The following is a 27,311-nucleotide window of genomic DNA, read 5'->3' as shown; positions in this document are numbered from 1 at the left end:
CAGAGAGAAAAAGACAGGTACGCTAACAGTGTTATTCTGTTTCTTCATCCATTTCTTAAATAAAGCCTAGTTAACACCTAACCTGAAGAAGAATCCTTCTCCTCCCAAAACAACTTAAAACTCTGTTTATCCAACTTCAGGAAAACAAATATTCCATTCAGTCTCTACATTTTTTTCTCTATTTAAAAATACATTTTCACAAAACATTTAATTAAACATTCCAACACCACAGTCAGCTTCATCCATGTTCTTTAGTACCCATTAACAGAAACCACAGTAAGCACAACCTAGAAAAAATTCAGACAGCAAAGTTCTGAAGAGGAAAGTAATAAGTTACACACTCTCTTATGCCTACCTCTTTTATAAAGTTGCTCTGTAAAGGAAAAATAATTTCATTTCTTAGTTTTGTCATTTTACCATCCAGCAGCACAACATATGCACAAATATCACAATAGACCACATCTTTTGATAAGTGAGAGAATATTTTTCAAATACTTTAAGCAGGAATATTAGCAGAAGGATGATTCATCAAAAATTGCAGTTGTTGAGTACTGTAGTAACAGAAGAAATAGCTATGATGCCCAACCTGAGCACAGAAAAGCACTGGTTCTTTTGTGTCATCTTTGGTGCTATACCACCTTTAAGGTAAGAAGATGAAAACCTATTATTCTTTATGCCAACAAAATGTTTCCTACCTTCCCAATGTTACAATCATCAGGCTGCTACTAAAGGCAGCAGTGGATCTCAGAATAGTTTCCCCACTTCACTCAGCAACAATACACACACGTATTACCCATTAAAACATTTACAGCTTAAGGAATGCTTTAATCAGCAACTGAAATTTGGTGAGCTTTAGTAACCATCAGTCACAATCTACAAGAATATTTTCAATGTTATTAAAAACTCCATCAAAATTCTTCTTAAAAGTAGGTGAAGACTTTTTTTTCCTCCTCTATGAGAAAGGACTTTTTTAGGTCTTTACAGCTGCAAAGATACATCATAATATTGGAAAAATGGTATCTCTTATTAAAAAAAATGATTGTTTTAATTAGCTCAGTGTTATAGTTCAGCACATTAGTGGTTAGAATCATATTATTTATGGTATGTACTGAAGATGGAACAAAAATTTTATTAAAAACAATTACAATTTAATTCTTACAAATACTCATAGGTCATGGAAGTTTTCTTCAATGTAAACAGAAATCTAAAAAATCTGACTGATTAATTTAATAGAAACACACACGCACACAGAAAAGACACCTTAGGGCCCATGGCCAGGATCTATAACTGACTGGTTTATTAGATGAAGTGTAATAATCAATGATAATAGCTTAAGTCATCTCTCAAGAACAGATCTCCTCTATAATGCTTAGTGCAAGAGAAGCCTGAATTCACCTGGAGTTTCCCAAGCAGTCCAATCCACCTCAAAATCATGCTGTAAAGAAGAATGTAGCCTTACCCTTCCTTGCTCCTCGCTTATTCAAAATGTTTCATTTGCTAGAATCATCTTTCCATCTTTTCCTCTGTGAGGCTATTTGATCAGACTACACCCACACAAACACTAAATGCTAGTAAAGATGCTTTTTGCCTATTGCTGTCTTCTTTGGACAGATTTAGATGAGAAGAAGCTACCCCTGAAAGCACACTAAAAATTCAACTGTTTGTCACAAAATTGGTATGGGTCTTTAACTGCTGGTAAATGGAAGAAGATAAAATTATTTAGAAAATTATAAAAATTATTTAGAAGTGATTTAGTGATCTTCAACGAGAATTAAACTCATACTTTGGTAAATCAGCCACGTCAAAGCCCAAATCCCAATCTATCCCCACCCCTCAAATACTAATAACTCAAAAGAATGGCAGTTGTTACTAGCAAAGGAGCTGATGATAAGGTCACTTTTTATGCTTACCAAGCATAATTTTTCCCCCATATGAAGACTGCTTTATAAAGCAATGTATATTCTCTCACCACAGAATTTCAACTATAGGTTTTTCTAATTCAAAAGGAGCTGTGTCTGTCAAAGGCTGTTAGAAATACAAGATGATCTGTCTACCAGTTTCCTGACCTCTAAGGATGACTTTAACATCACAGAAAGAGATTTGGGTATCACATACATAGGGAAACAGCTTGGTTGTGAAACCATTGAGAAGCTCCATATATTACCAGGAAACATAATCAGACCAAATTAACATAATAAAGCAAAGTTAACACTTTCCTTAAGTCAATTTAAGATGCATATAAACACTTACTCACCTGAAGCATAACTTCTTTCTGTGGTACTGACAGTGTTCTCTCCTCAAACGAGGCTGGTTTGTGAGTGGGTGGAAGATCAATCCTGTAGTAAAGAGGGAATGAAATATGACACATCATGTTTGTGAAGTCCAAATGAATGGTCAGATATTAACTGCCAAATCACCCAACACTCAGTACTCAGGAACAAACACTTTTCAGTCAGCAATGACTCAGATGTCATATACTGTAATGGACCACTGGCTATTATTCAGCCATACACTTTTTGTAGAAAAGCACCACCCAGAATTTGTTATTTGTGGCATCCTGTGTTAAGCAAACTGAACTTCCCCCCATACACTCCAACTAAGGAGGATTTGACATTACTGGTATCTAACATATTTCTAAGTTACAAGATACAGCTTGAACCACATTTTTAACTATAGCTTTTCTTAAAAAGCCTTTGAGAAAGCCTTACTAGCAATTCTTACATGCAAGACTTTTTCTATTTTAACTTTCTCAGTGAAAGCAAATGGGTATAAAATAATTTAAATGTTAAAGATCATTCATATAAATATGCTTCAGATACAGAATTTAAGAGAAACAAACAAGAAACAGCATTTCTAACCATGTTAGAAGTTGCTCAGAAGAAGACTCTTGACTCGTCTTGCTAGCTCAATGCAAATGAGAAAACTTATTCTGTGCTAAAAGCTCTAAGATATTTTATTCTAGTTCTCATTAACTATATATACAGACATGAGCAACATTTCTCATTCAGTTTAAGTGTTAACTGTATATGGGATGTAAAAAAATGTATATGGGGTGTAAGAAGACTCATATTTATAAATATTCTAAGCCCTTATCACTTTTTTATGCACATTCCAAACAGGATCTAGCCACCATCAACTTTAACTGACAACATCTTTACATAAATTTTTGTTTCCTTTTTTGTTTGGTCACATTGAATAAAATAAACTGCATGTCTGTGCCAGACTTGAAGAAACAACCAACATTCCAGAAAGCACAAATCAGTAATTTCTAAGCATGTATCTGTAGGAGAGTGCCTACTTTTACAAACTGTTCAGGATTAGTTTTAGGGGGCCTTTATATCTGCAAAACATGGCCAATTAACTTGCAAGTTAGACCTGTAGTTACAACAAACTAGCACTAGTCACTGGCATCAGTCAAGAGGGAACTCTTCTTTGCCCTCCAGTTAAATCCATGAGTAGTTTTCTTTCAAAAAACCCCAAACTTCTCAAAAGATAAAGCATTATATTACTTCTGAAGTAATTCTTACCTTCCTCATTTCTTTTTCAGATATGCAAGTGTGATTTCACATTTGTCTACCCTGAAAATAGAGCCTGTAAATTACAAAAGCTGAATAGCTGCTAAATTAAGTCAGACACTTAAATTTCTGTATAGAACAAATGCTTTCTGCATATCTCTTTCAGTTGAATAAAAAAAGGTCCAACACATACTCACACTTTGTCAAGATAGGCTGGCCTTTTCTTCCTTGGGGTCAGCAGCACTGTCACAAAGATGGTAATGATAAAAAGAGCAAGGACTGCTCCAATCACAGCCCCTGCTACAGCAACAGAAGATGTCTGCTTAAAGGGCACATCTGCAATGTGATAGCATAGATTACAACTTTAAGAAGTTCATATACTTTCAAAACTCAGATAAGCTACTTCAGTGTTGGTCTGAGAAATGCCTTTTCTTTCCATTGCCAAATAGAAAGCCTTGTCCTGCACTAGTGCTTTTGCAGTATTGCCTCAACTTACCTAACTAAAAAATGGGGAATTAAGAGAGCTCATGAAATCAAAATCTGATTTAAAAGATTTCATGGACTACTTTTATTAAGTACTAGCAGCATGCTTTCATTTTCAATTTGAAGGTAAGATGACATTACAAAACATATGGTTTGCACTTAAATGATCTAACAAGGTCTTAATTCAAAAACCTGAGCAACTATGGTTTATTGACAATCTTTCTTTAAAGAAACTTAAGTCAGCAGGAAGCAAAAAAGAAAAACTCAAAATCAGGTAAAAAAACCCTGATATACTACTAGCAGCAATGAACACACAAACAAACATTAAATACTTGGCTTACACTTGTCAAAGCGAACCCCAAGACTACCTATCATCTTTAGGACTTCACACTTCAAGCTACAAGAAAGTAATTTTCATAAATACATTTTAATAAGGGGAGAGAAAAAGCTGTGTTTTCTTTCTTTTGAAAGCAAAGACCTTAGCATTGTCAAATCTAATGCTGAACAACTCTCATTCTGAATTAATAAACTTGTCAGTGTTTAATGGCCACTCCTTTAATGATGCTTAGAAAACAATTTTTAAGTCTCAAAACTGAAAAAGCTGCTAACGTATTTTAACTTAAAATCATCAGTACTTCAAACTTGTACCAATAGGATCAACAAAAATTTTCACAATTGGAAATAATTCATGTCAGCTGTAATAAACACTTACCTACAAAATTTAGGCAGTATACATTATTAAATAATACTCTGATTTACATTGATTACTGAATCAGAAAATTTAACAGCCAAGAAATTGAAAATTAACACAGTTCTATACCTTCAATACATTTCTAAAGCAGTCTACTTCAGCTATTATCCAAATGCAACACAACCATTCTCTAATCTCTTATCCAAAGAAATTTTGAGAGCCTCTTCAGCTGTATGTTCTGTTCACAGATAAAAACCCTGAAACTATGCAATGTGATTTATCAGTTCCTCAGATTTCTAATGTTGTTCTGTCTGTATGCTGGAAAGCTGAGCAAAATCCCTCAATTAAAATAAACCTCAAAATACAACACTTGCACTCTAATAAAGCAATTGCTGTCCCCTCACTGCTTATGAAAGATCTGACATGAATATTCCCCTGGGATCACACTCACAAAGGTATATTCAAGTAACTTGAAAAAAACTGAAATAAGCTTTTTTTTTGTGCCTTTCTTAATGCTAAGGAATAAAGTAACTTGCAGAAGTTACATCTCTCCTCAAGATGAAAGCAAAGTAACACTCTTGGTTTACATAACAGCTTTCCTGGCATAAGCTTCATGTGTCCATCAGATACCAGCCTGGACACTATAAACTGTCCTGGCTTTGGCTGGAATAGCGTTAATTTCTTCTCTGGAGCTGGTACAGTGGTTTGGATTCAGAATGAGAATAAGGCTGATGATCCACCCAAGTTTTGGGATTTGCTAAGTTGTGTTTATCCTAAGCCAAGGACTTTTATTGCGTATGTGTGTGTGTGTCATGCTCTGCTAGTGAGGAGCTGCACAAAAGAAAACTGGGAGGGAACATAGCTGGGACAGGTGACCTGAACTGGCTGAAGGGATATTCCACAGCACAGAACACCATGCCAAGTATACAAACTGGGGAAATTCCCCAGAAAGAAGTATTATGCATCACTTGTTTGTTTCCCTCCCATTGCTTTCATTATCCATTGCTATTATAATTATATTTTACTTTGTCTTTAATCATTAAACTGTTCCCATCTCAACCTGCAAGTTTTAGTTTTGATTCTCCTCCCCATTCCACTGGGGTGGGGGAAGCAAGCAGTTCTGTGGTGCTTAGCTGTAAGCTGGGTTTAAGCAACAACACAAGCATAAATCATAATTTTTCCTGAAGAATGGGCACATGAAGCAGTGGAAGTCTCACCTAATCACTGCATTTTAACTGGCTTAAGTTTAGCTTATACTGGGTGTCCCCTTTGTTAAGTGAGAAAGTCTCAACTAACAAATATACATTCTTAGGCCCAGAATTCTTGAAGATGCTTTGATCTTGGGATTATATCAGAAGAGTTTCTTGACTGCTTCATCCTAACTCCATGGTGCTTTTTCTTCTAGTAAATTCTGCTATAGTTAAAATATCATAAAGTATTACACTTTCAAAGTCCACCCATTGAGTCTCCTTTTGGGTGACATGACAATAAGCATCCATTTTCTTTTGAACACCAGGAAAAATAGTAATACCCCAGCACACTGACACACAGGAACTGAATTTGTTTCTTTGAACTTCTTTGGCAAAACATCAGTCTAACCAGTAGAATGACCATAAACCTAGACCATCATGGCAAGCTGAACAAGCCAGAGAGCACCTATGGTGCCACCTACAAAGCATTTTAACCACCAGATGGTCAGAAATAGATGGGAATTGATTAACTACAAGAAATATGGTTAAAGCAAACAAGGACAATAGAATGAAAAACAAGACTATTTTTAAGTATGCAATTCCTAGTTAGTTTATCAGCTGTATATGGAATGAAATGTTTCGGACAGCAATCTCTTCCATTTATCATTCTCTCAATCTTCTTAAAAGAGTTTCTGAAGACACTTGTTTTATAAGCTTAGGGTCTCCAAGGGGAAATACTGAACAGCCCATCTCAAAGAGCTTAAACACTTTAGTTCATTCTATCCATCCTCTGGGTTTATTGTGCTTTTCCATCTCCACTTCTTAAGAACATAACTATGAAACATTTTTGAACACTACCTATGTTCCAGAATGTAAGAAAAAGTTTATTCACACAACAGCCATTTGTACGTACAATCAATTCTTTTTACAGTAGACATAATGTACAAAACATTGCAATGCGCGTAAGCCCTATCCCTATTAATAACTTCAACTCCAGAACATTTCAGCTTCTTAACCCATAGGAATTAAATATATATATATATTTTAAAAATCAAAGCAAAAAATCCACAGAGACAAAAGCAAGATATCCCATGTGGAAAACTGGTTTATGGTTATGTTTATTTCCAAGTAACACCATCTTTTAAAGATGATAGATCAAGTTTTTATTTGAAGAGAGGTATAATCTCTTTATTCCAGAGATAATTTGGATCAGAACCCTCTGCTAGAAATTTCACTCCTTTTCTTGTGTTTGCACTCAAACTACAGATAACCACAATATCACTTGCTATTGTTTTTGAGACTTTGGTCAATCATATATCAGTACTCCATTAATCCAAACCCAAACTTAAGTTGTTCAGGGATGCTTTTCCATTTGAATTTCAAATAAAGCTGTTGCCTTAATCTTTTTCAAAGACATGCAGTCATATGCAATCACAGTGTATTGTCTACAACGCTCAATACAATTATTTTTGTGAAGCTCTAAATGCTGTAAGCTACCAAACATCATGAAGATAGAAAAGAACTTCCAGCATCAATGCTCATGAAGCAGCTGTAATTATGCAGCCTATTTCACATCAGTGGTAGCAGAGACTTTTCCCTTTTCAGGTTTCAAATACTAATAGCCTTATCAGCTTCAATTTCCTCAAGCTAAACACTTAAAAATGGCACTTCAAAAGATTCACTATTCTATTTATGAATTTATCGTTGTTCTGCAAGTCACCTAATGGTATTTCATTCCTCCTCATATAATCAGCAGATTTAGTTTGGTGAATCTGCCCAGGACAAAGTAGAACTATTTCACACGTTGGACAAGATTTTCTACATATAATGGATACGGTGTCATTTTAAAGGACATGTAAAATCAGTATGGATTATTTGCAGGGAAAACAAATCCACTGTGGTACGGAGACTGCACAAATCATCTGAATTCCTCTTTCAAAGACCCTTTAGTTGCACCATTGAAGAGTGCGTTTTCAATACCTGAAGTAGCAGTGCAAATGTCCACTTCCCTACTAATAATCTGAAACTCTGGTTACCCTCTTCAAAGCAGGCATTGTAACTTAGTCAGAAGCAGCGTAAAACCGCTGTTTTAACTTCTGGTCATAGAAACTCTAATGCTTTTTGGCACCTGGGAAAATAAGCACATTCACATCAGCCTCCAGCTTCGGAATCTGTATGGGTGTTTTCTCCTTAGTTGTGTCCAATTAACCAGCTTTTAAATTCAATGTTAAGATTCCCACAAAGCCTCCAGAACAGGTCTCAAAAAATTGCACCCTGTGAATTTGCAAAGAGCATCTTGTATGCATTAATGAGTTTTGACATCCTGCCAATTACAGGCCTAACAAAACACCTTACTGTATGTATATATACAGACACTAGAATAAGCTTTAGAAATCAATGACTATAAAAAAATAACTTTTCATCTTATTCAAATACAAGCCTTTGACCTGTTTACAGTTACTCCTCAAAATGTTGTTCATAAGTTAGTTTCAGTGCAATGACTTAACTTTTAAGTATATAGTTACAAGAAGGCTCATTAAAATGCTAAGAGGTATTCATTTTTAAGCAGAAAAAACCCTAGAAAATAAAGCTCTAATTCTGCTGTAACTCATTTTAATTGGCAAAGTATTTGCTATATAGAAGTATCAAGTTTACCGTGGATGGTACCTAGATTGGAGTAAGTCAAAGCCCCCAAAGATTAAATTTGATCATTGCCTTGGGTAAACATATTTTTAAATCAGAGAGCCAAGACAGTCACTTTTTATTCTTAAACAATATTGAATGGCAACTTTAATTTAGCCTTTTTTTTTTTTTAAACTCTGACATAGACCAATATAAGCACTGTGTTAAAACTCAAATCTTAAACAGTAGTACAGCATTGGGAAAAAAAAGCAGCTCAATTTCCCCCAGATTCAGTATTTCCATTGTGTCAAGTCACAATATAAAAACCTTCAAAAAAAAGTTTCAAAAAGTTTATTCCTCCTCTTGTGTAAGTATAAACAATCTGAAAGTGACCAGCCAATGAAGTGAACTGCAGGTACATGTTTAGTTTTCAGTGGTTACTACACATACCACTCCCTCCGAGATATTACCGCACCATCTAAGTGAGAAACAAAGTCATCATCCTCATAAAATTCACCATGCATAAAACCCATTCCAAATGTTCCACCTTCATGGTAATCCATTGATCTTTCATGACGGTCCTGGTACCTGTTAGTATTGTCTATATTGTTCAACTCAGGTTTTCCAGGGTCTTCTAAATAATCTTTAGATATTAAGTTCATTGGGTGCTTTGTTTCTTTTTTTATACTGCCAGGGTAAGAACCCATATCATCTGACTGAAGAACATCTATTTGGGACTCTTTTTGCATATCTGATGGTGGAATGTAGCTCTTAGCAAAGTAGTCACCGCGGAACGTCTTTCTTCTCTTATAGTAGACAGCTCCAACCAGAGTGCCAAGAAGTAACAGTAAAAGAATCCCACCCACCACACAGCCGACGACGATACCCCAAGTGTCGTCCTGCTTTGTTGGCAAGGTTGATGTTGGGAAATTTATTATTCTAGGTTCTGTTGCTAAACCTGTGGTGCCATCAGTCGAAGGATGCCAGGGAACCGTGGGCAGTCGAGTGGTAGTAGTAGGAGGATCTAATGGAAAGAGCAAAGAAGTAGACAAGACACAGAAAAGGCACAGAATGTCAATGCAAGCTAAATCAGTTAAGGGTTTATAAGAAAGCAAAGTTGATGGGTATGTTCTACAAGAATAGTTTTTCATTCTCAAGTTCATGGCACTATAAAATCTTAAATTACTCACAAGCTTTGAACTAGCTTCCTTACACATGGTTTTGAGTTAAGCTGCCGCAGGACAAAGTATGGGGAGTGAACAAAATAAAAGTACCCCTCAGGTAGACAATTTGCCCTCCTCAAAGTAAGGAGATGGAGTTTTTCCACTCAGATGTTGACTCTTCATTATTTACCTCCTCCAAGGAGAAAAACCCCCAGCAGTCTTCTAACTTTCCATCCAGCCATAGGGAATTCTGGATCAAATTAATTGATTATGCCACAGAGTCAATCATTTCACATTAAATTCCCCCTTCAGAAATAGTTCAGGGCGCTGAATATAAGAATGAAAAACTATGAGTTGTGTGCTCAGTCACATGAACTACTGAATTTTAAGCTATTCTCTCCAAAACCATTTGTTTCATTAATAAGACTTAGGCTCACCTTGGGATTAGTGAAAGAAGCATAGTTAAAAATGGCATGTATTAATCTCAAAGTAACACTTATGCTGAGCAAGGAGCCTTCAGGTTTTTAAAATAATAAAAAAATGGAACATTTGAACCAAAAATTATTTCTATGCATTCCTTCTATAAGCCATTTGATCCTTCATACACAAAGAAATTTCCATATTCATTCCTCAATATAAAATGATTTCCTGTCAGGTTATGCACTGCCAGATACCAAGTTTCTCCAGCATGCAGCTTTTTCCTTTGTTCTTTAGGTCTACTGGATATGTATGCATCTGTATTGTAGACAAGGTTCCAAGTGATGGGCTGATGTCACTGAGATTATACCAGTCAATCACAATATAATACACAACTCCACTTCTTATTTCTATGCTGTGCTGGAAAGAAATTACTTCTTGCCTTGCCTAATGCAAGCTAATTATTTTAAAATCAAAAAAGCAATTCTAAACATATTATTATAGCTTGAACCTTTCAGAGAGAATATTACATGGACAGCCAAGTAGCTCATTATATCATGTTATTTAGTTAAATGCCCATAAGCAAGATCCATGAAAGCAGTACTACCACCACATTAGAGGCACCCTAAATTTACCACCACAAAGAGTAAACCAGATATAGAACTAGAGCTCTGTCAAGCTTTCAGATATTTGACGAATCACAATTAAATAGCCATAAATATGATTTTTAATCTCACTACTCAGAGACAGACATACAATTTTCTCATAGTAGACAGAATTCTCACATTTGTTGTGATTACTACATGTCTTGCTGCTGAATGCAACATTTTAAGCATGACATAAGTAAAGTTTTACACAGACTTTCAAAGAGCATAATTGTACTCCTTAACTATGTAAAAAGCGATGGTTCGTTAGGGAACTATACATAAATGGAATTAATTTGACAGAAGACAGGAAGCTGAACAAGAAAGATGCACTACCAAAATGAGTAAGAGGAATTCAGATTATGATTTTAGTAAAAATTGATTTAAAAGTGAGTTTGATAATTTAACAAAGAAGTAGAGATTGAAGTATCCAGGGTTCTGTGCCCCACACATCCCTAGGTCATGAAGTTCAAATCCCTCTTCCTTGAAAAGGTATTTGCTTTAGATACAAGATTTGCAACACTAAAACACAATTTCAAACAGTACCAGCAAAATCCTTCCAGGCTATATATACTTGTTTGGCATTAATTAGCTGGCTTTGTAATTATTTTGCCTCTAATACTGAGGTCTTAAGCCCTATCCCTCCACATCCACAAGTATGCAGCATTTGCATCCTGGCAAATGTAACCATTGCATACATGAAATGAGCACAGTGGCAATTACAATCTTTATTTATAAAATTCGGTGTTTTACAAAGAGTTTTTCCTTCAAAACTTCCCATTCATCCACCAGTTGTCAGGTTGTCCGGCTGCATTACCAACAAGCACTAATTAACATATTAAATCAATTGCAAACACAGGATCAATTAAGCATTTGTTTATAAGTACTCCTGCAATACATAACCATGATACCTCTAAGGATTATTTGTTTCAGTACCTTCTATTTTTGAAGAATGACAAAACGAAAACTGTCCCTTCTTGTTTATAAGGCCAATTACAACTAAGAATATATGAGTTCACTTCTGATATAACCCAGAGCTTTCTAAATATAATTTATTATTTTTTTTTATTTCCTGTACCAAGCAAGTTTCCCAAATAGAGAACAACATGAAGATCAGGAGTGCCAAAATTTTATGTCTACCTCATAACACTTTGCTTGCAAATCACATCTCAAATGCCATCTCCAAAAGAAGAAAATGCCACTCTTATCTGTGGCTATGAAAAACATTATTATTTTATTTCAGCAAGTTCTTTAACTATAATATTTCACATAATCACTGATATGTGTTTGAGTTCTTAATGCTTTCCACAAAACATTAAGGGCATAATTTAAATTTTGTTTCATATGGCACTTTATTCAAAAGCAACAATTTCCTACTGATGACTTCCTTGAACACTTTACTTTACTTTTACAGTATTTAACAGCTCTCATCTCTTTCACTGATGTAGGCTTCTGTTGTTGCACAAAGCAAAATGTATTAAAATATCCACGTGGATCAGGGAGCTGAAAGTAGCAGAAATTCTGGAAAATATTTGAGTTTAGTTTAAATGCATCTTGATTTCAGATTTTGTCTCTTACTATGTTCTGGGCCCTGTGCAAATCCTGTTTACATGTACCCTGTAATAATGACGAGGACGAGAAGACCCCAACAAAATTTCTTCTACGTAGCTACCACGCCCGTTAAAATAAGGGATGTAACCGAAGAAAGCTAAACCCGATTTTCTGCTATGAATATAACAAGTGAATTGGCTCTTTCCATACAAAAACAAGCCAAGTTTTCCTAGTTGGTTTCAAAGCCTTTGATAGTTTTCTGCCAATAAAAGCAAGACTTGCTCTTGACTTCAAATGAAGCTCTGATACTACCTCAAATTAAAGGACCATGGTCCCTGTGCACTGATCAGTTTGCACGCTCTTCATTATTTTCCAGATGTTTCCTATCAAAGTCAGTACCAATTTGCAACAGTGTCAATATTTTTGTTTTTCCCTTAAATGATATACTTTTCTTGATATACTTTTCTCAGCTCTTACAATACCAAGAACTTATCTTGGGCAGGGGAGTTTCAATCATTAAGTTTAGTACAGGTGTCCAACCAACATGACATGTTTCTTGTTCCAAACATTAAATCTCCTTGCTTCAATCATCCTGCAGTACCACATCCTTCAAATGTCTGGGACTCACCTCTTCCTCTGGTGCCAATTTAAAACCAACAATAAGCCAAGTACCAAAGAGATGAAAGTAGAAAGAGATGGATGAACCAGCTCTGAAAAATCAGACCACTATCTTTGAAGTCTTAGATTTAAGTCTTGTCTTGATATTTTCAGCTTATCGTTGTAAAAAATCAACTACAGAACACAATATTCTTAAACCATAAACCATTTTGGACTTAGCCAACTATGAAGGATTTCAGAGGTAAAGTAACCAGCTCTACATCAGGTAAGATAATTCAAAACTGGCACAATTTCCTTGGGTTAAAAATTGTCATTTAAGGATTACAGAAACAAAGTTTTGGAAGGAAAGGTTCCCTGGAGAGTTGTTGCATGTGTTAACATAGTTAAAGTCTGTCTGGTTCCAAAAGCCACAACAGAGTGGCCAAAAATAGCTCCCCCTACGTGAAAAAAACAATCCCACACCATTCAAGATAAAAATGTACCTTTTTTTTCCTCCTACAAGACAAGGACCTACTATCAATTACTTCTAATCCAAAAGTGAGTTGGTTTTGCACAAATTACAAGATTTCTCTTTGCACATGTCACTTTATTCAGTGGCAAGTATCTGCCTGTGTATGTATTACTTGTGTATTTGCACAGATACATACATACAATAGTGCCTTAACTTGCTCTTCTTGCTAAATTATCCATAGATGTTAACTTAAATAATAATTCTGTGCATCGGGGTGTCAAAAATTGGCTCTTTCTTTCAACTGCTGAAAAACTTATGTAGCAACTCCTTTATAACAGCAGGGAAAGTCAGCTTTCCATGGAAGAAGATTCTGAATATTTGAGAGTAAATGATTTGGAAATTTATCATTCTTTCTTTCTTTCTCCAACCATTGCTACTTTATGGTCAAATAATAGGTGAGGACACTGCATAACCCTCTCCCCACAGTGTCTTGCCTACAAAGATTCCACACTGGAGCTAAATATTTTCCTTTGGATTATTTTCAGTGTGTGTATCCCCACCTCTTATTTGGCAGCATAATACTAAGATTGGTACCAACAATTTCTTTCATCAATCATCCATTTTCAAAGTTCAGTGTGCTTTTGTGGTTTCTAGCTGGGATTTTCTTACACCAAATAAAAGATTTTGGTATTTTTTTGGGACACAAGAGAAACTTATTATTTTCGTAACCTCTGGCAGGGAAGAATATTCAGGAAGACCACTGAAAATTCAAAGCCTGCTAGCCCAGGGAGCAAAAGCACTTTGCTAAAGAGCAGTTTGTCCACATCTCTTCCAATATATAATTTAGAAAATAAAAGAGTGCCTGTATTCACAAGGCACTCTCAGAACAGAGGTTTATATACGAAGCAGCAAAAACTAAAACCAATGATCAGTCTCTGCTATGTTAATCTTCACAATGTCCACTCTACAAAAGGGTGACCCTGTACTTGCAGAAAACACCTTCCTAGGATTGACACCTAACAAAGGCTGGCTTTGCTTTTAACAAAAGTAATCTCTTCCAAAGGCTGTCATGACAGAGGCCTACCTTAATGCCAGTCTCCCAGGTCACCTCTCCCTTGCAAGGGGAGAAAGGGAAAGCCTCAGTAAACAGCATGAAGGTGAAGGAACACAGAGCCAAGAGAACAAAGTTCAATTCCTTGTGTAAGAAAACTGAGTAAATCAATGTTGTACAAGGAAGGATATCAAGCAGATAGCTTGTTTTGGAAAACTCTTATTCAATGCTTGAACTCCATGAGGAACATGACTTGCTTTTGCTAGACAGCTATGAAAAAAGTTCGATTTTACATCATTGAATAAAAATAGCAAAGATAGCTGTGCCTTAAAAGCAATATAAAAAGGCATATCAGGCTTCAAACACCATTTGAGTATTTCTCTATCCCAATAAAGATGTAGAATCTCCTGAAACTGAAAGCTGAATTCACCATTTACTTCCTGTCAACTATTGCTCTTTCATTTTTTTTCACATCAAGAATATTAACAAAGTTTAGGAGCACAACAGAACTTATTAAAAACATACCTTTGACTTTTAAAACAATGAATAGCAGGACCAAAACAAATTTTTTGCTCAGCTTACATTCCAAATCTACAACACATTTCAACTTAATAGGTATTTTTTTCTAGCAGTTAAAAAGCTTAACAACTACCAGCATGGTGACTGTTCAGAAACATTAACTTCATTAATCCTTTTTGACAAGTTCATAATTAAAATTTGAAAGATGGTGCAGTCATACAGCTTTGTCCATTAGCTTCCAAGTTTCACTTTATATTTTATGCCAAGATTTATACAGTGGACAAGATCAAAGATAGACAAATAATCTAATTGATTATTTCAGCTTTCTGTTCTACAGTACATCAGTGTCATGTTTACCATTGATACCTGCCAAGTTAAGTCAAATATTAAAGATGGTAAGTGGATTGATTACTAGTCACTTGCCCATCCTCCATCATTTAAGGGCATTTCAGTTATTTAAAGAACCAATCACTCTGAAAAATTAGTTCTTAAGAGTTACAATAAAATTAGTATTTGTTTCTGAAAACAATACAGGCGCTACACTAATAATTGCTTCACCTCTCCTGCTTTAATCAAGTGTCTTATATATGAAGAGTTAATACACTGTTTTTAATCATTTTGTCAGCATGAGAAACATAACACTTGAAAAGATTGAAATTTACTGTCAGCTAAAACCTTTACTGTTCCTGCTGCGCCTAACTGGCAGAACCATGACCTTGTATGATTCTGCACTAAGTAAGGCTCAGTTTTGTCACTCCCTGGAAACAGCTAAGGTTTGCTAATTGCAGTTCAATCGCTACAGTACAACAAAGTTGCTGAGCACAGCTGAAACGCAGCACACATATAAACAGTGTCCATCAGCTCACAGCAAAGGCCAACTGCTGCAGCTTATCTCTGCACTGAGCTGGTTTAAACTCTAACATCTACATTAGGCTAGAATGTAAACCATCACACCACTGCCCAACTAGCCTGTATGACTACCCTGCTTTTCAAAACCTTGATTCATTTTAGGAAATATTATCTATGATTTCCTGGTTGGCCTGGTTTTTTCAGTGTGTTAGTTGAAAACATAATATGAATGACAGCCTTGAATTTTCATGCATGACAATCATGGCAAAAAGCATAAGGTCTGTTTACAGCACATGATATTCACAGAACTGACAACATGAATAATAGTGGACTTGAAAAAACTTCTCCCCACTCCTTAGAGGTAGAATAGGGCTGAGAACAGAGTTATAAACTGCATTGTTATTTTTTGAGCAATGTATTTGTAAGATATATTCTAGTCAAACATATCACTCTATTTAATGATGATATTCTAATTTTTTGAATTGATTTTACTTAAAATGTGACAGTTTTTGTAACTGTTTTGGGACTGTCCTGCAGCCATGAATTTTTCTCCACAGAAGCAGCATTAGAACCAAAACACCCAAAATTAACTTGCACAGAAATAACTTTCATAACAATTGGCAGAACTTGAAGTCTTTTGAATGATATAAAATTCTAGCTATTAAGTTGTTTACAAGTAATTTGACTGTCTCAAACTATTTATAAGTTTCCAGTTAACTAGCTCATTGACTAGACAGTTAATTGTAACTTACTAGCTATCCACAGTGGCCTACAGTGTAGTTATATCACTCACTGCAACATTATCATTCATTATAAAGACGCAGACAACTGTCAGAATTGAATTCTGACTGGTGTGGTTTCAAACATCTTGTACTTAAAGTTTTAGTCTTGAATTCTCATTTTAACTCTTAAGTGCTTATATGGAGTTTTAACAAAGTCATCTATGTTTGTATCCATCATCTCTGTATCCTCTAACAGGCTAACTAACATGTGCTCACTTAATTTGCTTAATGAAATAACTAATGTCAAGAACTTACTGAAAAGCAGCAACACAATACAACAGAATGAAGTTTTAATTTTCATGTCTATTATCTTCCTTAAAAATTCCTGTAGTACTAGCATTTATTCATCAAGATAGAGATTAAGTTAATTTACTTAATTCCTTATGGAAATCTGAACAGCTTTTCCACATTTGTACAGAAGTATTCACGCTTTCTGTAAGTCATGCTGCTCTTTCACAAAAGAGGTGTCACAGTAAAACATTAATTATATTGTGGTAATGATACAAGGATGTATGTTCCAATAGCAGTAGCGCTGCACAGACATACAAATTTGTGATATGGTACTAAGTAGATCAGCAAGAGTTCTGCATGAGGTATTTAACTTGATCATCATCGGGTATCTGCACTCTGAGAAAATAACACAAGTAACTGGTGTAAAATGCACATATCCAGAACATAACCCTAACCTCTTTAAAAAAGAGCATTTTTAGCTTTTTTCCACCAACATCTGTTTTCTCAATTTATTACAGACAAGGTACCATTTATTGCAGTCAATATGTCTCGTCAAACACATGTTAGCACTGCAAAAAAATGTTAATTTAACTACAAAGAGAAAATAATCATCTCAGAAGCAGCTTAACCATAACAATTTCCACTGTGTGTTCCTATTCAAGAGTCACTTGAATCAAAAATGGTGCTGTAGATTTTAAATCCACACTTTCAACAGCTTTTCACACAAAAATCATATATATTTCATATATCTCACGCAGCAACTGGTTCTTCAGTTTGCTAATTCAATCACTGGCAAAGAAAAAGTTCCAAGTTAACATATTTTGCTAAGAAGCAAGCCTTACCTAATATGTAGATAGTCTTCTGATCACTTCTCTGACCAAGGGCATTAGTCACCTTACAGATGTAAGTCCCAGTGTAGTTATAAGTCAAAGGGCTGCTGAACTGCAGAGTATTGTTAACAGCCAACAATCCTTCAGGCCATTGTCCATCCAACCTAAAAGAACAGTTATATTTCAAATATGTATATTTACAACTAGCTTAAACAGAAGTAGCTTAAAATAATATTGCCAGTGATCTATAGAATTAATTTTTCACTGTGCTCTGACACTTCCAGTGGCCTTTCTTTTGATATTCTCAGGGTACACCTGAAGGTTTATCTAGTATTAAATTTCTGGGCCAAATCCTTTAAATGTCAGATCTTCTGGAACTAGCAAGCTGTCTAAAATCAACACTACAACAGCTAAGAAATCATCTCAAAAGAACAAGACAACCCAAGCTCTGAAAACTAACAGTCTAACTAAGAAGCACTTCTGCTGTCAGAATCAGCTGCCAGTTAATTTGCATCCAGTAAATATTTCTGTCCATAAATGCTTAATTTAGAGGACATTTTGACTAGAACTTCTGAGCAAGAATTCAAGCAGTTTCTCCTCTCCTGAGCTTCCTTTTCTCATCTACCATCACTTTTCTGTCTAAATTGGAGCACAGAAATGGAATGTGGTACTTGGATACACTTGGGGAAACAACTGGTTAAAAAAATTATTTTTTATCAACTGACTTTTCTAAGTCTATCATTTCCCTATACAATTATGCCTGAGATTGCAGTAACAACTGTGTAAACACGAGAAAAAGGGGAAAGGGCAAAGGCCCTGGAACTATTCTAACAGAGCTCCCAACTGCCCGTTAAACACCTGTGTAATTTCATGCCATTGAAACCCATTTTGATTTATCTAAGTACCTATTAACAGCTAAGCAGGCCTAAACTAGTATTCAAACTAGATCACTTGATGACAGTATCTTGAAAACATTAAGCAAGTGTGATTTTTTAAGTATAATTGAACAAAAAGGTACCCATCACTTTAGAACAGGTACTCAAAGAAAAAGAAACAAGCACTTCACAGTTAATACTAAATACAATCTTCAAAAAATGTGGTTCAAGACAACATTCCTACTTCCTTGTTGTGATTATTGCCCAGAATTGCTTCAGCTATATAAAGCTGATAAAAGTCATCAGGCACATACTTGATAATTCATAGTACCAGAAATATTTATTTCAAGAAACATTATGAAACAGTCAATTGGTTTGAAAACTCTATTCTAATAAAATTCTCATACATGCAACATTTAAAAATATTACTAACCACAAAAATATCACTATCCCAGTAAATACAATGTCAGCTTGGAATCCAAGGGGTACAATTGGTTGGTAAGGTAATTCTACAACCTATTTTAATCTGACACCAGTCAAACAGAGCACACAGTTGAACACAGTAATTCTCATTTCTCCAAGCTCAAGCTATACTTCTTTTACATGGATCTCACCCCTCCCTCCTCCACAAAGTTCCTCATTCACCAGTACTCAGCTTTTTGGAGGGGATTTGCTGTTGCTCAGAAAGGCACATGAGCTTTATTCCAGAAAATTTACATTTCCTGTAAAGTTTGTTCCATTTAAAGTTTAGGAAATCCAACAATGATATCTGAAGTGGCTTTGAATGTATTTAAATAGGATTATTTCTTCTAGAATTGTGAACAGTGGTAGTATTGATTAGTTCTAATATGTGTTTCAAATTCAAATGAGAGAACAGAGAACCCATTGCATCTGAAGAAGCAAATGGTACTGCTGTTAGGAGTTTTTTTTAAACATAGGAATTTTTAAGTGCTGAAATTTCTCATCACTTAAATTTTGAGCTAAGCCTGGGATGGGCATGGCAGTCCACAGATTCATGAAATATGGATGCTATGTAAGCTTTTAATTTTTTAAATTTCATTTTATTTTCATTATTCTATTAAATAATAGTTGGATCCTTACTAGATGTGTTGGTCTTTGCTCTACATGCTTCAACACACAGAGCTTAGTCTACCTTGAGTAACTAAAGAGACTTTACCCTGAGAGTAATGACAAACTGTTTAGGCACATAAATTTACAAGATATCCACTCGTATTCATACAAACATCCATCTTGTATTCTCCTTTTCAAAAGCTGGATACAGATCAAAACATGGACATTATGACCAATACAAATCATACACTCTTTGTTTTCAAAACATGCATGTACTGTAAGCAAAGTGATTATACTACTTGAATCATGTGGCAAGTCCCTTTTCATAAATATTTACCTGGTCCACATAAATTCCATAGGTAATGGATTTGCATCAGCGTTACATTTGAGCTGAACATTTCCTCTTCCAATGAACCAATTTCCATCATAGCCAGTTACTGAAACTTCTGGGGCATCTGACAAAAAAAGATTTAATGTATGAACAATTACACTTTTTACATTAGAAGTGAATTGTGTGTAAGACCAATAGAACAGAAGGTTGCTTTTTTTCTGGGTTTGTTTTTTTTTTTTTTTAGGGGAATGCGTGCTTTAGTTGTTGGTTGCCATTTTGTTTTTAATTTGGAGACCACCACCAAAATATACAGAGAACTTGATACAGTTCCAAGCTACAACAGTAATATGCAGCAATGAACAAATTGTTTTAATTGGTCCAACTTTCCCAGTGTGTTTTCAGCAACCACACAAGCACATTGAGGAAGTGAGAGGACTTCAGGAAAAAAGAATCAGTTTCATCTTTTTGGGAAGTGAGGAATGGTAACCTAGAACTACTTCTCACTAAAAAGATACAGCAAAGGATCAGAAACAACCTTGGGAGAAACCAGGCAATTAGGAAATCACCAAAAAGTTCACAAATGCCAGCTATAAAGATTAAATTATCCACTGGCATCAAAATGTAGAATTATCCAAAAAGCCAGGAGGTGATTTTAGAGAGGCCTTGGAAAAATATTCAAAAGCCAAGGAACGGATGAACCAGTGCAATTTGGGATAAAATCTGAAGCTGAGATGGAGAAACAGTTGCAAAAGCTAGTAAGTGTCGGGGAAGATTGAGGAGCACACACTTCTCACTTGCTGTTGTACATATACAACTTTGTTAAGAAATTCTGAAACATGCATTAACACTAATCTCGGATGAAAATATTAAGACCAACTTGCATCCTCAACTTCATTTTCAATAGGAAACAATTATTTTAATTCACTGTTTGAGACAATACAAATCCTCTTTAGTTTTATTTCTGTATCACTAGTCCTCCAATCTAGACTTTCACTTCAAGATCAATAAAATTAAGCAGTGCTAATTACTATTTTATGCCAAAATAAGTGATTCTTTACCAAACAGAACAAAACTAAGCCAAAATCAAATTCTAGTCAAATCAAAACAGCCAAGTCTATTTTTTCCAGCCACTACATTTGTTCTACTTGAACTGACAGAGTTCTGTGATTTAGGAACTTTAAAGCAGCACACAGCCAAGACAGGACACCAAAGGAACATCATAAATATAGTTGGTTTTGTTCATATATGCACTGTCTAACAGAAAGGGACCACATGCCTAAAGCTTATTTGTCTTAACTGCTTTTAATTAAGCAACATTGTAAGCCACTTTGCTTTGTATTCATGTCTTTTAAAAGCCATACATTTTTGAAAGAAGCCTGGTATAAATTTGAATTATATGAGCAACCTGAAGCTGAATAAGAAACGCTAGGTATGTATATATTATGTTCTTGTTTCCTTACTCTAGTTAGAGTGGACAAAGCTTGGTGAAAATAACTGAAAAATAACTTATTGTCCACCACAAGACCTGTTTTCAACTTAGCATTTCAAACATGACTCATCATTAGCATTCTTTTTTAATACTGCTTAAATTGTAAGACACTATAAACAGCTTATGGATCAAGCCTCATGATTACCCATTATTCAATATCCAAAACAGTAGAAATGTAACAGTATTGTAGCTTCATGACTAGATTCATTCTAGCTTCTATTTTCAATACAGAGACCCTAGGCTTTTACTCCTGCCAGACCTGCCTCTTATCACAACTTTTTTGTACAGTTTCCATTTCCTTTATTTTCCTGAAGCAGAAAGTGCTCATCTTTCTGCATCATCAAGGTATAGAGATTAAGGGGGAGGTAGCAAGATATATACCAGGAGTAATTACCTCTCAGAATACTTACACTGTATGTCCAACACATAAGGGTATCGTATCTCCTTTTCAAAGGCAGGGTGCCTCACAACGCAAGTTATGTGTCTTCCTCTTGCAAATCGCGTAGGGACAATCACATAGTGGCTTACAACTGTCACTGTTTCATTTGGAAACAAAGTAGAGGTGGATTCCATTTCACCAAGGCCTCCTTCCCAGTCAATCTGTGCAGCAGGTTTTCCAGTGGCTGCTGTACAAGTGGCTGCTATTGTCTTATTTTCACCATCTATTAGAGGGTTTGGTCCTTTTGTTAAGCTCACAACAGGTTCAACTAAGGAGGGGGGAAAAAAAAGGAGATTTAAACAAAAACTCCGTATCTTTGAAATTGTCACTACTTAAAAGTTAGACAAGATCTAATCTATTCACCAATGCTCTTGCTCATTAGACATCCTAGATATAAGACCACACATATCTCAAGAGATGATAGCTCTACAAGGCTTTGGCCTGCTGACACCACCCCCCTTTGTCCACTCATTCAAGTTCAGTGTCGTTCATTCACTACATTTAATGCACTGACAGGGAATTCCAGAGTGGTTAGGTACAAAATGTCAATTTCAGTACTCTAGTTGCAGCATCTGACAACAGAAAGCTTAAAGGATTAGGTTGAAACCACACTGCATTTTTTTTTCAAAAATCTTAGGTTCTGCTGCATTTTCAAGCATTCAAGAATTAATCTATACTGTCAGTTTGTGTCACTTGAACACCCAACATTAAGTTCAAGCTTTTCTTGATCACTAAGATACAAATTACTTTCATGCTGCATCTTTATTATATATATGTACCACATATTGAATATGATCTAATATGTACACAGAAATATGCAATTGTATATATTGTATATATAAAATTTATTTAAGCTTTTGACATACAAAGTAATCTATATACAAATAAAATTTCAATAAAAAAATAATAAAAATTAATGATTTTTTTGATATTTAAATAAAGTTTTGCCTATATATACATGTGTATATATATACATTCTTGTGTATGAATCCATATAAAAGTTAAAGAAATGAAACTCAGTACTAAGTCAAAGACTAAAGAAATCTGCACATGGAAGGACGTGACCTCCTTGTAAAGCCACTGCTCACCCCAAAATTTTAAAAACTTGGGGAACACACTTCTTTCTAAAAGGAAGTTGAGTTCCTTGTGTATAAGTCTACTGCTGAGGGCCACAGACTGATAAGCTTTCAAAAAATTTCCTTCAGATAGCAGATCTGTTTTGGTCCTGTGCAAGCCACCCACCAGTAGCAGCCTAAGTCAGAAAAACTGCCTGGTGTTTCAGGTACAAACCATGGCTGGGCTGTTTTAGAATGGCCCATTTGTGTCCCAGTTCTGTAAGGGACAGGTTCGCAGTAGCGTACCAGCCTATTCCACAATCCTGCTCTTTTGCTCTAATCTGGCTACTGGAGTCCTCTGAAGGAAGGTCATTGCTACTCACCACAATGCTTCAGAATCTACCTCAGTGGACCAACCCTCACTAATCACAAAGCAGAGACAAGTCTTGCAACTTCTGTGCCTTTCAGTATCAGAACAAAAGAAGTTAGTTCATGGAATTTCTTTCCAATAAATTGAAGCTGACCTACAGACACATCTTGTAACAGAATAGAGCAAAGTTCACTGTAGCTGGCAAGTTCTCCAACTACCTATACCTCCCAAAGGTAACTGGGTAAGAAATATTTTCTGCTTCAGCCCATTCAGTGCCAAAATCAGTTTTTGACTGTTTTCTGCTCAGTCTAACACTATTCATGTCTGAACAAGTTGCTCAATTACACTAAAGGAAAAGGCAACTATTAAATGGATAACCCTATAAAAATGTGTTTTCTGTTCTGTGCTTAGAAGTGCTTGAAGAATATAAGTTGTTATGAAACTGAAGATTGTTTGGGCAGATACTGAGAGTAAATTATTTTCTATGTTGTTTCTCTGAATGCTTACCCTCTGAGATTTGTTAGTAACCCCACAAAATAAGCCAATAGCAGGTGTTTTCTGCCAAGCTGCACACTCACTCTTCTAGATCTGAAATATTTTTAACACCGCTTCTTTCAAAATCTGATTCTCTGATCTCCAACACCAGCAACAGCTAGAACTTTCTGCAGTAAGCTTGGATATCTGAACTGATGTACATATGAAGCATTATCTCATCTGCAAAAAAAGCCTTTAAAACCTAGTATGGAGAGCTTGACATTACACAGCTTTGTTATTTGACCCACAGTTTGGTTCTCCTGATTTAATATGAATACTTGTGCCTTACTCTCCCCAGATCACCAGCAGAGACTTCCTCAATAGCTTCTGTAGTATTACTAAAATGCAGAAGTAAACACACAAATTTGTATTTAGAATTTTGCATGGATGAAAAATCTAATTTTTGCTGTATTCCTCCCTTCACAAGATTTCCAGAACAGTTAAATTCATTAAATTGCCAGCTATCATTAGCATTCCATGCCAAAACTGTAGACTCCAATAATTTCAGCTGGAAATAAAAGCTTGACATGTTCTATTCCTTTGATTTTTCTTTAAAGAAAGAGTATGCAACTGTGTTAATTTTTCCTCCACCTCTTTGTGAAGGGTGAACACTTAAGTAAATAAGAACTCTTAACTAAGTTGCAGAGATGTCTGGATCCAAAGTAGACTAGTCAGTACTGTACTTTTAAGCAAAGAAGTCTTCAAGTAGCCAGAAAGCACAATAGACTAATTTAAAAAAAATTACTTTCTCAATTGACACCAGATTTGTCAGTTTGAGTTCACTGTGCAATACTTGGTTTTATGCTTGTTAACTAGACACAAAGGTGAACTAAACAAAGCTACTCAGCATCATAAAATACACTTATTCTCAGTCCTATGTATTTCCATGGTTTTTTTTATACATCATAAATGTTTAGGCTTCTACTGTCACATCTTCCCATAAACTGTGATTCTTGTACTACACGCCAACTGCAAGATAACTAAATAGCCACACATGGAAAAATGGAAAGCAACTGCTGCTAGGATACTAATTTCTATAGTTTAATCATTCAGGACTATTGTCCCAGCAACCAAAAAAACAGCAGCAGCCCAGCTACTTATTCTATGGCCTTTCTAGATGTTTCAGTCATGGATTAAGAAGTATCTGGTGAATGAATCCATAATTACAAGGGGCCATTGGCATCTCATCTCTCACAGCATGAAACAGTTTTCCATTTTCAGTTGGAAAACAGATTACCCAAAGTATGGGCTTTGGAATTTTTTTTGTGGTAGTCTTTTGTTTTTTGAAAGTGTGACTTCTATATGCAGTCCTCTTATCCCAGAACCATTCAGAATGCCACATGAATGTGATTTTCACTTTTTCTGCTCACAGTGGAGGATACAAGAGGTAGCTGGGAGAGCATTAGAGAAGAAGCTGCTACACTCAGTCAGTAGAAATGTTATGCTTTACATTCAGGCCAAATGAAAAAGATGATGAGGATAATCCTTTGTGTGGAAAAGGAAGCCACTGATGCCCTAAGATCCAAAAGCAGGACCTACTTCCTACAGTGTAAGAGTTCCATCTAAAGCAACATTATGGCATAAATTACACTTGAATATTAAAGACAGGATGGCTGAAACATGGAAGTTGGATGTGCAGTTGTTCAAAAGATCTCAACTAATTTGCCAATCTGTGCTTCCCCTTTTACTGATTCATGACCACCACCTAATTTAACCCAGTTTATTCTACCTGCACCTTACATTCAACATGGGTGTATCAGAAATCTCTCACTGCTCAAGTCCTTAATACTTCTTTACAGGGAAAGAACATAATACAGCATGCACACAAGAGCCTTAAATCCTATGGCATTAAGTTTTGAGGCCAAAAAGCTACTTGGTTTTCATGTACTTCGCAAGCCTTTTTCAATTGCTTCTGTGAGTTTTAAAACTATTTTTCTGTGCACACTGGGCACAGGAGATCTGGATGAAGTTGGCATAATTGCAACACAAACAAGATTATTTCCTCCTGACATTAAATTTACTAATCCCTTAGCAATAGCAAGACACTGGGAATTGTCATCCCCTTCATCACAATTGTACTTCATTAACTTCTGTCCAAAGCAGTATTTCAAGTTTTTATTTTCTCTCACCTTAAATCAGAAGCTTTCTCCTTCTGCGTACTTTATCCTATTTGCTAATTAATGCTTAATTAGTAACTTATTAAGGTTTTCTTGTTTTAGTAGTTTTAGGGGAGTGGTGTCAGGGGGGCTTGCTTGCTTGTTTTTTAAGGCCAGTCAGTTCACTAATTTGCCATCTAACTTGACACTTTTTCTTAGCCCAGAGTACTCTGTAGTACTCAAGAAGAACATGTACATCTCATTACCCAGCACTTCTTGACTACCATTACTTCACCAGAATTGTCTGATAGGATCCAGTGTCTATAATGCCCAACATGCATCATCTTTGAATTCCTAATTGGAAGGTTTTCTCCATAAGGGTGTCTGGGATCTAATTCAGGGTGACAGACCTACACACTTGACACTCCTCTGTACAATTTATTCCTCACTTGTAGTATTGGTAAGAGCTAGGCTGCAGAGGAACAATACCTACTTAATAAATACCCACAATGAGAAAGCCAACTTAGCAAGACAGAGTCAAACCAAATCAAGTACTTAAAATAGTCATGGACAGCACTCAAGTTAATGACATAAAAATTATGTCAGCTCTGCAAGCTACCTTGTGACAAGCCATTTCTTCTGCCCTGAGACACCAGTTTGCCTCATTTGGTCAGCTTCCTGGGATCTTGGGGAAACCAACTGCTTGACACAAAAATTATTTCCCATTTTTTGCACAATATTAACAAGGTAAGTTTGACAAAGCAAAGTTTTAGAAAAGTTCAATGTATCTGTTTGACCCTATAAGCATTTGCATATCTCCACTGTCTTAACCTCTTTTACAGTTCACTTCCTTAAGACATGAAGCACTGAACAAGGTACTGGGAGTGGGCAAAGTCACCAAACATGGCATGTTTGCTAAACTTGGGGCACATAAGAGGTTTTAAATATGGTTTTAAGTGACCAGTGCACTGAGGAAAAACACAGGGCATTTTATCTTGTAGTTACTGTTTTCTTCCATTTGTTTTCAGTGTCTCCACTTTAAGTGGAGACACATCTAGTACATGACTAAGTATGTCCAGTACACGTGGGAAGGAATTTAATTCTTTGCTAAATAAAAACAGACAGGGACTAGGGAAAAAGGCAATCCTGCTTCAACTGGAAACAGCTTCACTTAGGACAGGAACTTTTTTCCTTAAGGGAGAGTTTTTAGACCAGCGGGAGAATGCAGTCAATGCATCATTGAAGATGATTTTAAGTTACATCATGATTTAAATTACAGCTATTGCATGCCTTAAGATTCTGATGAGCTTGGAATTGCTGAATTCAGGCCAGCAAAATTCACAAGTTATTAATTTACAAGCATATTCTGAAAATCATTACTTCCTCAGTATTTTGACTGTTTAAGCCTACAAGTCTGTATAACAAGAAGTTTCTAGAAGGACAT

At 35.7% G+C, this 27,311-nt stretch overlaps 1 protein-coding gene across 3 annotated transcripts in view; it reads right to left on the bottom strand.

The window, feature by feature from the left end:
- NECTIN3 (nectin cell adhesion molecule 3) overlaps positions 1–27,311 on the bottom strand; it is a 58,188-nt gene that overhangs the window by 6,071 nt on the left and 24,806 nt on the right. For 2 of the 3 annotated variants that reach the window (XM_058846932.1, XM_058846939.1), the window contains exons 3-7: positions 21,784–22,080; positions 19,891–20,008; positions 17,620–17,771; positions 3,713–3,851; positions 2,255–2,336 (exon numbers count right to left, since the gene is read on the bottom strand). In XM_058846932.1, the coding sequence (XP_058702915.1) occupies positions 2,255–2,336; positions 3,713–3,851; positions 17,620–17,771; positions 19,891–20,008; positions 21,784–22,080 (788 nt within the window). Of the gene's footprint in view, positions 1–2,254; positions 2,337–3,712; positions 3,852–6,738; positions 9,526–17,619; positions 17,772–19,890; positions 20,009–21,783; positions 22,081–27,311 lie in introns of those variants that run through there. The other variant, XM_058846924.1, reaches the window with a different exon arrangement.

Source organism: Poecile atricapillus, chromosome 1 (genome assembly GCF_030490865.1).
Source record: "Poecile atricapillus isolate bPoeAtr1 chromosome 1, bPoeAtr1.hap1, whole genome shotgun sequence".
Lineage (NCBI taxonomy): Eukaryota > Metazoa > Chordata > Aves > Passeriformes > Paridae > Poecile > Poecile atricapillus.
Note: the sequence above shows the minus strand (reverse complement) of the source record. Positions and strands in the feature narration are given on the sequence as shown.